This window comes from Arvicola amphibius, chromosome 14 (assembly GCF_903992535.2).
Source record: "Arvicola amphibius chromosome 14, mArvAmp1.2, whole genome shotgun sequence".
Taxonomy (NCBI): domain Eukaryota; kingdom Metazoa; phylum Chordata; class Mammalia; order Rodentia; family Cricetidae; genus Arvicola; species Arvicola amphibius.
This window is the reverse complement of record NC_052060.1, coordinates 19626068-19638920: the sequence shown is the minus strand read 5'-3', so window position 1 is coordinate 19638920 and position 12853 is coordinate 19626068. Positions and strand designations below refer to the sequence as shown.

Below are 12853 nucleotides of genomic sequence, written 5' to 3'. Positions count from 1 at the left end.
ATTCCACATCATCTATTCCTAGGAATATTGATGTGGTATGTCCTTCTGTATATGTGTTGCTTTTATTGGTTAATGAATAAAGCCGTTTTGGCCAATGGCTTAGCGAGTAAAGCCAGACAGAAAATCTGAACAGAGATAGGGAAAGAGAGTAGATGGAGTTGAGGGAGACACCATGTAGCCACTGAAGGAGAAAGATGCCAGAACATTACTGGAAGGTTACAGCCTTGTGGCGATACATAGATTACTAGAAATGGGTTAATTTAAGATGTAAGAGCTAGCTAGGAATATGCCTGAGCCATTGGCCAAACTGTTATAATTTGAAGTTTATAAATTATAATTTATAACAGTGTGATTATTTGGGTCTGGGTAGCTGGGAAACTAAGGTGTGGTCTCTGTTTACAGAAAACACTTGCAGCTGGGAACCTAAAGAGTGGTGCCTGGGTTTTACCTTCGGGGCTTGCAGATCAACGGTGAGCCAGCCTGCTAGGGAGCAGGTGCCTAAAAAATATCTCAGCCATCTTAATCTGCTGAGGGACAGACTCGCAAGGCAGCTCCTTCCACCCTCTTCACTGCAGTGAAGACAAGGGCCTCAGATTTCAAACCACACTAAATGTCTTATAGAAGGGCGAGGCCAGGCTGGCAGCCCTGTGTCACAGGAGCTAAAGGATTAACTGAAAACTTGTCTCTAAAATGAGTCAGACTTTGAGCCCTTGATTATACGATGCCAACATGTAAACACAGGGCTCTCCTTTAGCCTACATTTTCTTACTGTGACACTCTGGGGCACCATGCGCTGGACACTTTCTTCCTGACACCCTTGGTTCCTGCCCAGTGTTCATTCTACAGCCTCAGCTAGAACCCACATTCAAACTAAACCCCCAGCGAGACTCCCTCCCTTCAGTGTTCTGAGTGGCAGGACCAAGGAGCGGTCCTTGCAAACACTTCCCTTCAAAGCTGGCTTTCCACAGTCCCACAGCACCTGCCTACGACCCCCCCACGTCACAAAATAACCTCCGACAAACACATTCAGGTATACTATTCTTACAAGCCAGAAGACTGGCTCATAAAAGTACTAAAGATCCCTCCTGCAGTGCAAAGCTACACTGTCCTATATGGCAGCCCTCGCCCATGCGGCTGGGATGAACTGAGTCATGCTAGGGTTTGTTGACTTAGAAGGAAAGAAAGTAAACTATCCCAGCAATCTTTCACATCACTCACATGCCGAAATGATGCTCTGGACATTTAAAGATAATTCTATCACCTATTTTATAATGCAGATGACAGAATAACTTAAATTACACAGGCGCCCTTTGTATTCCTTTGCACAGTGCTAGCCCCAGGACTGCTCTGCTATTCCACTGCTGGATTGCCCACAAAGAACATCTCCCATCGCCTTCCGTGTGCATGTGCCTTTGACTATCCTGGTTGAAAGAGATTCCTCTGAATGGGTTCTTTGGGAAAAGGAGTGTAAAATCGCAACTGGGAAACCCTGAAGGAGATACTCACAGTTCCGCTCAAGGATGTCTTTGAAGTCGACCGTGTAGGAGACCCACTGGCGGGTGATGAAGGACTCTGTGAACCCCCAGATGCTGATGTTCATGGACCGGGCTCCGGGCTCCGAAGCCAGGCCGGTGAAGTAGATGGGCTCCTGTGTGAATGCGTAGCTGTGCCAGCACTGGCCCTCATCTGTGGAGAACCTGCAGCCAGAGCCAGAGAAGGATCATGACAGAGGACCAGCGTGGACTGGGATATCAGGGACGCACCTAGCTGCTGGTCCCCAGTCGGAGGAAACCCTTGTCTGACAATACTGCTAGCTGGCAGGGTCTGAGAAAGGATTCATTCATAGAACGCATGGGAGAAAATACTTCTTTCCAAGGAAGAGAAAGCAGTAACCGAGGGAAGAACAAGTTTCTAAAGTAACAGATTCCAAATCAACAGGAATTTAGATAGACTTGAAATACTTCACATTTTTTGTATCATTTGTACTTAAGTCATTTATAACTCAGAGTGCTTGGGCAATCTATATTTTAGAGGTGGGGGCAAAAGAAGATCGATTTTTGTCATTTAGTTGTGGTGTGTGAATGCCACAGAGCTTGGGTAAGAGGACAACTAGCTGGAGCGTGTGTGTGTGTGTGTGTGTGTGTGTGTGTGTGTATGTGTGTGTAGTGGTAGGGTCTGTTTATTCCTTCCCCCATGCGGGGGTCTAGGTATTGAAAACTCTGATCATCAAACTTGGCATCAAACACCACTACTTGATGACCCAAGGGGGGTGGGAAATCATTTTCAGTGATAAAATACACAGCTAGGAGGAGGAAACGCAGTGTCACCTAATCTGCTCTGAACATAACCCCCCTGAGAGCCTTCACTATGGTTCTGCAGAGTCTCCCAAGGTAAATCAGGGCCCATGATTCTGTGCAACAAGCCCAGGAGCTTCCCCGACACTGCCCTCTACAGACACGTGTGGGAGCCGAGAGCATGCATACTTAATCACATTGATAGGACGATTGCTGTGCTCAATGGCCACGATGATGCCTCCAGAGTCCAGGATGGTGTAATAGTGGGGCCCTTCCAGCATCTTCGCCCAGGAGTAACCCCCATCATCTGAGATGTACACGTCTGGGACCATCACCGAGATGGCGTCTCCCACACTACCTGCAAAGACAGTGACCATTAGCAGACATTAAACATAAACTGATAAGAGAACACTTCTGAATTAATTTACTACTCTATTTTTCACCAGATCTGTTATACTAGAAAGAAGGCCATCAAAACGGGTGTTGCTACTGCCAGTGAGAATCTATTAAAAACCCAAAGCATTGTTATAACGTGGGAAATTCTATCCAGGGATCATGTTCTAGTTACCTGCAGCAGCTGTCTCTGTGACACAGCCTAGTGTTGTCTGAGTGAATCTTAAGTTGAGGGACTGCCCAGGTCAGACTGGCCCAGAACCACATCTGTGATTGTCTTGATTGACGTGGGAGGGTGCAGCCCACAGTGGGCGGCATCAACCCCTTAGCAGGTAGTTTTGGGTTGTATAAGGAAGCATAAGGAAGAAGGCTAAGAAGCATGAGACTGTGAGAGACAGAGCCTGGGAATAAGCCCAAAACAGGCTGCTCCATGGTCCCTGCCCTGACTTCCTTAAATGTGAACTGTGACCTGGAAGTATAAGATGAAAGAATCCTTTCCTCCTCAGGCTGTATTTGACCAGAGTGGTTTATCAAAGCAACAGAAAGGAAACTGGAACAGAGCACAGAAGCCACCTGCAGTGACTAGTGAGGTGGGGTGGGGGTAGGGGTGGGATAGGAGAGGTATCTCAGAGGCGGCGCTGTCTCCCTGGGCTTGGCGGCTTCTATCCACAGTGGCGCAAGGGAGGGCTCCTTACCATGAGCGATGACGATGCCCACGGCGTTGGGCTCCGAGAGTGGGGCCATGGGGACATTCAGCTTCTGGGAGATGCTGTAGGAAGCATGAATATGAAGGCTGCACTGTGAAAAGAAAGCAAAGTGCAGATTGAAGCCAAAGGCGTGATGATGCCCCACTCATCCCACAGAGACTCCCGGTAAAAGTCTGAGTGTAACTCAGACCTCAGGGTGATGATGTTTAAAACAAACAAACAAAAACCTGTGGTGAAGCTCATTTCATAAAATGTGCTATCTGGTTTTTAGAGTATACACCTAAGCATATTCTCACTTAACAAGTCTCCACTTTCGTCTCCCTGTAGCCTGAAACCACTGTCTACCGTCTGTCTCTCTAGATCTGACTACTCCAGGCTCCCTCCCGCATATAAATGACATCACAGAGTTTGTCTTTCTGTAACGGGCTCATTCCACTCTGCAGTGTCTTCGGGGTTGACCTCTATTACAGCATTTGTCGGAATTCCCTTCCTTTCTAGGCTGAATAATACTCCATTGTGTGTGAGTGGAGGTGGAGGAGTGTATACTATATTTTATTAGCCCATTCTACTGATGGAGTTACTTCCATTTCTTTGGCTGTTGTAAATAATGTTGTCACAAACATAGGCGGCAAGACTCTGCTCTCATTTTTTCCCCAGCTGGGCATTGAATCAAAAGCTATACACATATTATTATTAGGTAAGGGCTCTACTGAGATCCATCCATAGTCCTTACTTTTAAATTTATTCTGATATTAGGTATTACTAAATTGCCTGGGCTGGTCGGCAATTCTGCCTTAACTTCCCTGGTGGCCAGGATGACAGACATGTGAGACTATTCCTAAGCTTAATTCTTTTTTTTTTTTTTTTTTTTTTTTGAGGCCAGCCTGGTCTACAAGAGCTAGTTCCAGGAGAGGCTCTAAAAAAAAAAAAAAAAATTTGGATATAGAAGCATAACTGATATACAGGCTAATGTTTCACTGAGCACAGATACAAAAATCATCAACAGATGCTAGCAATGGAATTCAAGAGCATTGTTGTCATTCACCACGATCAAGTAGGAGTCATCTTTGGGATGGCAGGATGGCTCAGTGGTATGCAATTCCATTTATACAATATACCACTTCAGCAGAATAAATGATAAGAAACACACAATCACCTTCATAGATGCAGAAAGTTTTGATAAATTCAATGTTCTTTATGCATAAAAATTCTTAACAAATCAGGCTGAGATTGCATCTCCAGATAATAAAGGTCACAGGCAACATTATATTCAAACATCAACAACTGGCCAGCACAGTGCTGAACAGAAGGAGAGTGAGAGCATCTTCGTCTTGTTTCTGATCATACAGGAAGTGAACTCAGGATTTGAAATGTTTGTCCCATACAGAATGGATGATGTGTGAGTAGAGAGAGGTTAACCTTGATTTGAAAATTATACAATGTTTATCTGTATTAAAATGCCACATGGTTCCCTTAAGTATGTAACTTTTTATATTTTATGTATCTGTGGTGGTTTGAAAGAAAATGGCTCCCAAAGGGAGTGGCACTGTGAGGGGTTTGGGCTTGGAGGAAGTGTGTCACTGTAGGGGTGGGCTTTGAGGTCTCATACATGCTCAAACCACGCCCAGTTAGACAGACCAATTCCTGTTGCCCGTAACTCAAGATGTAGGACACTGGACCACTTCTCCAGCACCATGTCTGCCTGCTAGCCACCATGACGATAATGGACTGAACCTCTGGGAATGGAAGCCATCCCAATTACTTTTCCTCTATAGGCACTGCCATGACCTTGGCGCCTCTTCATCATAGCGCAACCCTAAGACATTATCCAAGGACCAATGATCTGAAAACTGTTGTAGGAGATGCTCGCCAGCTTGTTTGTAAGGAGGTCACTTGTTTGTTCCCGGCTGCTCAGCCCCGAAATAATCACACAGAAACCATATTATTTGAAATACTGCTTGGCCAATCACTATAGCATATTCCTAGCAAGCTCTTACATATTAAATTAACCCACTTCTATCATTTTATATTTTACCACGAGGCTCATGAGACTACCGGCAAGGTTCCAGCTGGCAGCTCCCGTCTATCCTCTCTGGCGGCTACATGGCCTCTCCCTGACTCCACCTTCTTTCTCCCTGCATTCAGTTTAGTTTTCCAGGCCTAGCTTTATGCTGCTGCTTTATTCATTAACCAATAAAAGCAACACCTATACAGAAGGGCTTCCCACACCAGAAAACAACTTTTAAAAAGGAATTGTTTTAGGGCTGGAATGATGGCTTAGTGGTTAAGAGAACTGACTGTTCTTCCAGAGGACCCGGATTCAGTTCCAGCACCCACATGGCAGCTCACAGCTGTCTGTGACTCCAGTTCCAGGGGACCAAAACCCATAGCAAAATACTAATGCATATAAAATTGAAAAAAATACAAAAAAAGGTAATTGTTCAGCTAAGGATAAGTCCAGTCAAGGCAGTGAATGATCTGTGTGGCAGGAACTACAAAACAAAGAAGCTGTGAGAGACTCTGAAGAGGCAAACCAAGGGAAGGAGCTCTGTGTGCATGGGTCAGAGGGGTCGATACTGTTGCAGTGTCTGTACTCCCCAAAGTGAGCTACAGACTTCACCTCTAAAATCCTGTTGGCATGGGTTGGGGTGGGGGCTGGGGCTGCAAAATTGGGAGTTTGAGTTTAGCCTGGGCTATAGAGCAAGATCCTGTCTCAAAAAACAAGCTGGGCAGTGGTGTTGCATGCCTTTAACCACAGCACATGGGAGGCAGAGGCAGGTAGATCTATGTGAGTTAGAGGCCAGCCTGGTCTACAGAGAGAGTTCCAGGAAAGCCAGAACTCCACAGAGAAGAAGCCCTGTCTTGAAAACAAAAACAAAACCCAACAAAACAAAACAAAATAAAAAACCCAAAAAACCCAACAGCAACAACTACCACAACAACCAAAAACAAAACAAAACAAAACAAAACAAAACAAAACAAACAAACAGACAAAACTCCAAAACAAAACAAAACCAAAATGGTGGTGGGGGGGGGGAGACAAAAATTCTGGCATCATCTTTCCAGGAAACAGTGAGAAAATCCTGGAATTTATGTTTTTAAAGACTGTGAAACACCAAAGCAATAAAGGAAAAGAAGGCCGCACTGCCTGGCTTTACAGGGCTACACGGAACAGAGCATCCTAGACATAAATCCATAAAGGAAATCAACAACACTTGAGAAAAGGGCAACCTCAATAAATGTTGCTAGGGAAACCTTATATCCATGTGCAAAAAAAAAAAAAAAAAAAAGGATGTGAATTCTGATTTCATACCTTCTACAAAAGTTCATGCCAAACCAGTGGTTCTCAACCTATGGGTCATTACCCCAATGGGGGTTGCATATCAGATATTTACAAATTATAGTTAGGAAGTAACCAATGAAATAACTTTGAGGTTGGGGTCACCACGGCATGAACTGATTTAAAAGCCTGCAGCATTAGAAAGTTGAGAAACACTGTACTACACAGACTTGAATGTAAGACTACAAATTAAAATACTAGCAGAAAACAGGAAAAATCTCTGTGATACAGTCTAGGCAATAACTTTGGAAATAATCCTAAGGACACACACAACAAAAAGCAAAACTGTACAAATGGAATCACATTAAACTAAAGTGCTTCTGTAATGCTCAAGAAATGCCCAAAGAGGGAAATGACCATCCACAGACAGATGGTATCTGCAAACTACACACAGCACAGGGGGCTGGACAGCAAGAACCAAGTATTTTTTTTTTTTTTTTTTTTTTTTTTGGTTTTTCGAGACAGGGTTTCTCTGTGGCTTTGGAGCCTGTCCTGGAACTAGCTCTTATAGACCAGGCTGGCCTCGAACTCACAGAGATCCGCCTGCCTCTGCCTCCCAAGTGCTGGGATTAAAGGCGTGTGCCACCACCGCCCGGCTCCAAGTATCTAATTTCAAAGGCAGTAAAGAGCCCAGGGTATTAGGTTCAATGTTACTCACCATTGGGGAAATGCAAACTCACCACTGGGGAAATGCACATACAACCACAAGGCATCGTCACCTCCAACTTGTTAGAATGGTGACTTCATTTGTATTAACAAAGGATAACAGCAACAAGTACTGGTTAAAGTCGTGTAGCAAGGGGAGCCCTTGTACTCTGTTGGGGAAACGTAATTAAAGCCATCACCACACAGAACAGTGTGGTGTTCCTCTTGAAATTTATACAACTGCCAGGAAGTCTACTTCTTAGCATTTACCCAAAAGAGAGGAAGCCAGAATCTCCAGGAGACATATATCTACAGGCTATATCCACTGTGGCTCAACTCAAGAGAGCCAGCCCATGCGTTTTTAACAAAAAGATGTATTTTAAAGCTTTCCTTTGCCTATGTTTTGCCTGCATGTATGTGTGTATGAATGAGAATGTCGGATTCCCTGGAGCTGGAGTTATAGACAGTTGTGAGCTGCTGTATGTGGGTGCTGGTAATTGGACCTGGGCCCTCTGGAAGATCAGGCAGTGCCTTTAACCATCTGCTGAACCATCTCTAGCCCTCGCCCCCAGTCTAAACTGCTGAACCATTTCTCCAAGCCCCATACTATATATCTTTTGATGGATGAATGGAAAAAGAAAATGTGGTCTATGCCCGATGGGATGTTAGTTCTTCTCAACAAAGGAGAACGGATGGAAGCCAGGAGAGCTGGACTCTGCTGGCTCCCAAAAGAACCTGCTGTTTGCCACCACATGGATTTGAACTGGGGAAACTGCATGCTAAATAAAATAAGCCAGGCATGAAAGACAAATACCATCCAATGTAACTTAAATGTGAAATCTCATAAAACACTAAACTCATAAAAGCAGGGAGTAGAGAGGCGGCTGCGAGGGATCAGGAGGCAAGGGGGAGGGGCCAAAAGGTTTCAGTTACATTGGACAAGTAAGTTCTGGGGAGCTAGTGAGCATCATATAAACTGTGTAATCTGCTGAGGCTAGATCTAAATGCCCTTATCATACATAATAAAAAGATAACCGAGTTAATGAATGTGTGTACTAATTAGTTTGAGTGTGGTCATGTATACTACAATACAGTGTATACACACAGCAAAATGTCATACTGTACAGTATAAATATGTGCCATTTTAACTCGTCAATTTTAAGTCAGTAAAGATGAGGGAGAAGAGTAAATGTCAGTAGGTAGGGGAATGTGTGAAAGCAGTTTAACAGCCCGTGCCCTCCAAGAAGCTCAAGTGAGCCAGATGTGGTGACACCTGCTTGTAACATCTGCGCTCAGGAGGTGACCTCACAGACATGGGTAACTCTGAGCTCAAGATCAGCCTGGTTCACACAGGGCCAGCCAGAGCCACATGAGAAATCCAAAAAAAAAAAAAAACTTGCTGGGCAGTGGTGATGCACGTCTTTAATCCCAGCAATCCGGGCAGAGGTAGGTGGATCTCTGAGTTTGAGGCCAGTCTGGTCTACAGAGTGAGTTCTAGGACAGGCTCCAAAACTACAGAGAAACCCTGTCTTGAAAAACAAAACAAAACAAAATAAAAAAAATCAAAAACCAAAAATATCCTCCAATGGCCACAGGTTGGTTCTCACTGGACGGACACTAAGGACGGCTAGGATCTCCACAGACTGTAACTAATCAGGGTTTGGGGAGACGGACCTGACTCCTGCAAGGCCACGGAGAGGCCACGGAGGAGGAACAAGCAGGGTGTGTGGGGGAGAGCAAGGGTGTGTGACCACAAGGGTGTGTCCGTAAGGAGAGGGTGGAGAGAGCCAGGCAGGACAGAGCCTTCATTCACCAGAGTTCGGACTTTACCCAGATAGCAAAGCGGAACCAAGAGAAGGTTGGGAAGGGAGAGGCAGAGGACCGGAAGGTGTCCCGGTAAGCAGAGGCCACCACTCCTGCCTTGGGTGATGGTGAGAGGAGCAGGGGCAGAGCAAGCCCAAGGCAGAGGGACAGGAAAGGGTGAAGAAGACTGGGGTAGACACAGTAAGCGTGGCTACAAAGGGAGCGTGTGAGGTAGGGGTGGTGGCGGTGCCTTTTATCTCATGCCATGGAGAGCACCACCAAAAACTCCAGGCTAGAGAAGCAGAGCGACCCTGTGTGGAGCAGGTCTGAAGGGAACACAGGAACAACCAGCTCTCCCAGGGGGTATTGGCCCATGCCTGTTCCAAGTTATGAATGACTGCTCTTTGGCTTCTGAAGGACTTCTAAAGCCTCTTCACCACCACGGAGACACCTGGCTAACAACCAGAACATCTGTCCATTCTGTCTTCATTCAGAAATTTAACAAAACAAATTAATGGTAGGCACTCCATCTTTTTTTTTTTTTTTTTAAAGACAACTTGTAGTATCTTATCTTGGCCTCTCCATATGGTTTCTACTTCATAGATTCTAAGTGAATTCATTGTTCTGGAGCCTTCCACCTTCACTTGGGACCCTGACTGGGGATGAGATCTCATGATGTCAGAGCTTAGCACTGCTCAGAGCAGGGCGGACTGCCTGCGTTTCTGCACACACGGATGACAGCGGGTGCCAACAAACCTCATTCTTGTTCTTGGCGGTCGCGTCACACTTGCTGTTCTCCGGCTTCCGCAGGTGCTCCCACCGTCCTCCCTGGTCAAAAGTGATCATGCTCTGAATAGAATTATCTGGACAGGGAAAGAGTGACGACGTAAGCCCGACACCCTGGAGGTCTCAGAGTCGGCCCACCATGCCAGTTACACATCTACGCTTTCACAGAATATAGATTCCATGTGTTTCCCCTCACACCCCGCTCCCTTTTCCTTCCCCCTTCCCACTCTGCTTTGACTCTGGAGTCTCCTGAGCTCTTAGCACCTTACACAGGCTCAGCTCAGCACTGGTGAACAGCAGGCCTGAGGAAGCTGTGCCACTTACAGGGCATCCCCGCCAACTCCAGATACCATCCGGAGTGCACACTCCCGAGAAACCCAAAAGCATTCCTTTATGCCGTAGTTTGGACCTTAAATTCCTCCCTCTTCTCTACTGCCCACATTCTCAGAGCATGGCTGCCAGACTGAGAGAAGGCCAACGAGAGGAAGTGAGGTCCCTGGCTGTGTCCTTGCAGGGGCATCGGTATTTAGCCTCCTTCTCTTCCTGTGTCTGAGGTGGTGGTTTTGGCTGCTATTACTTCCACCACGATGTGGCACCACAGACCCAAGAGCAGCAGGGATAACCAGTCACAGGCAGAAACCTCTAAAACTGTGAGCCCAAATAAACCTTTGCTCTCTATAAACAGATTGTCTCAGGCATTCTGTTCTCGTAAATGGAGGTCAACCCATTTTAACTCCTGACCAGTAGGGATAGACCAGTGTCCATTCTCCTTCACTGTTGATTCCTTGGAAGAAAAATCTACCAAAGGCAGGGATCCCAAGTTTTATTCAAAGACATACCAAGCTCATTTCAGGGATTCTCAAGATTATTTATTTACATTTAATCCTGGATTAGTAACGTCCAGCTAGAGTTGTTCTCACCTTCCCATACCCCACCTGTTCTAGTTAGGATTACTACAGCCGGATGGAACACCATGACGAAGGCAAAGGGAAGGGTTTGTCTGACACTTCTACATCACAGTCCATCACCGAGGAAGCCAGGGCAGGAACCTGGCAGCAGGAGCTGAAGCAGAGGCCGTGGAGGGTGCTGCTTACTGGCTTGCTCATCATGACTTGCTCAGCCTGCTTTCTTATATACCCAGGACCAACAGCCCAGGGAGGGTAGCATCCACAATGGGCTGGGCCCTCCCCCAACAATCACTAATTAAGGAACTGTCCCACAGGCTTGCCTACAGCCCATTCTTACAGAGGCCTTTCTTTTTTAAATTATCTATTTATTTATTTGATGTGCACTGGTGTTTTGCCTGCATGTATGTCTGTGTGAGGGTGTCAGACTCCCGCCCTGGAACTGGAGTTAGAGACTGTTGGGAACTGTCATATAGGCTGGGAATTGTACCTGGGTTTTCTGGAAGAGCAACCAGTGCTCTTAACCACTGAGCCATCTCTCCAGCCTCTTGGAGGCATTTTCTTAATTAAGGTTCCTTCCTCTCAAATGACTTCAGCTGTGTCAAGCTGACATGAAACTAGCCACACTATCCCTCTCACGCCCCTTTAAAAAAACTGTACATTGTATTTACTTAATTATTTGTGCTGTGTGTGCCATGTGCCACAGTGTGCATGTGACTGGATGACAACTCTGGGAATTTCTTCTCTCCTACACGTGGGTCCTAGGGTTCAAGCTAGGTCATCAGGCTTGGCAGCAAGCACTTCACCTGCCAAGCCATCTTCCCTGCCCTCCTTTCTTTCTGTCCTAATGCCTCCTTCCTGTGACCTGTTCTCAAGGGCAAACTGCTACAGATTTAAATGAAGAGATAATAGACTTTGAGGTTTCAAGAAACATCAACGAGGAAGGCAGATGAAGGAAAATTCATTTCTTCAACAAGCATTTATTGAATGGCCAGTGTGTAAAAACTACTGTAGGCCTCTGGGAATAAATATACCAGAGAACAACACAGAAACCTTATTGAGAACGGGGGGGAAACGCCTTAGGAAAAACCACCTGCTGCACACACCTGAGGGTCTGAGTTCCATCCCCAGAACCCACAGTGGAGGGCAAGAACAACTCCTCCAAGTTGTCCTCTGACCTCCACGTGTGTATGTGTGCCCATGTGCACGCGTGCACACATACACACATACGCACACACTGCCACCATCATCACCATTATCACCACCATCAGCAGCAAAAGCTTATGAAATTCACACTCCAGCGAGATGAAACAAATGTTAGAGACAGTGAACATGTGAACTACATAGAACGCGTACATTAGAGACAATGAACATGTGAACTACATAGAATGTGTACGTTAGATACCGTGAACATGTGAACTACATAGATCGCGTACGTTAGAGATAGTGAACATGTGAACTACATAGAATGCATAAGTTAGAGACAGTGAACATGTGAACTACATAGAATACATATGTTAGAGACAGTGAACATGTGGACTTCATAGAATGCATATGTTAGAGACAGTGAACATGTGAACTACATAGAATGCGTATGTTAGAGACAGTGAACATGTGAACTACATAGAATGTGTATGTTAATCACATGGAATATGTGCTATGAAAATCTGGACATCTAAGGTAGATTGGAAATGTGTGTGGGGAAGGGAGAAGGTTTGAATTTAAAACGGGCTAATGCAGGCAATTCTCACTCAGAAAGTAACACAGGAGCTGACTTGAAGAAGCGCTCTACCTGGCAGACCTCTGAGGAAATGGAACTGCCAGCAGATGTGTGATGAGTTAATGTGCGGCTGGCACATCTGAGGACTGACCGGAACGGGGGGGGGGGGGGGGGGTAGTTGAGTGCCAGAGAGCAAATGAGAGAGAAAAGAGCTGGATGTGCGGTCAGGGAGGGGACGCGGCATCAGTGTCACCCAGGAC

The 12853-nt window shown here is 45.8% G+C and overlaps 1 protein-coding gene across 1 annotated transcript in view; it reads right to left on the bottom strand.

Annotated features, from left to right (window-relative positions):
* Sort1 (sortilin 1) overlaps positions 1-12853 on the bottom strand; it is an 80900-nt gene that overhangs the window by 10034 nt on the left and 58013 nt on the right. Inside the window, exons 11-14 of the mRNA XM_038311247.1 lie at positions 9939-10045; positions 3383-3485; positions 2484-2652; positions 1507-1697 (exon numbers count right to left, since the gene is read on the bottom strand). Of these exons, the coding sequence (XP_038167175.1) occupies positions 1507-1697; positions 2484-2652; positions 3383-3485; positions 9939-10045 (570 nt within the window). The remainder of the gene's footprint in view (positions 1-1506; positions 1698-2483; positions 2653-3382; positions 3486-9938; positions 10046-12853) is intronic.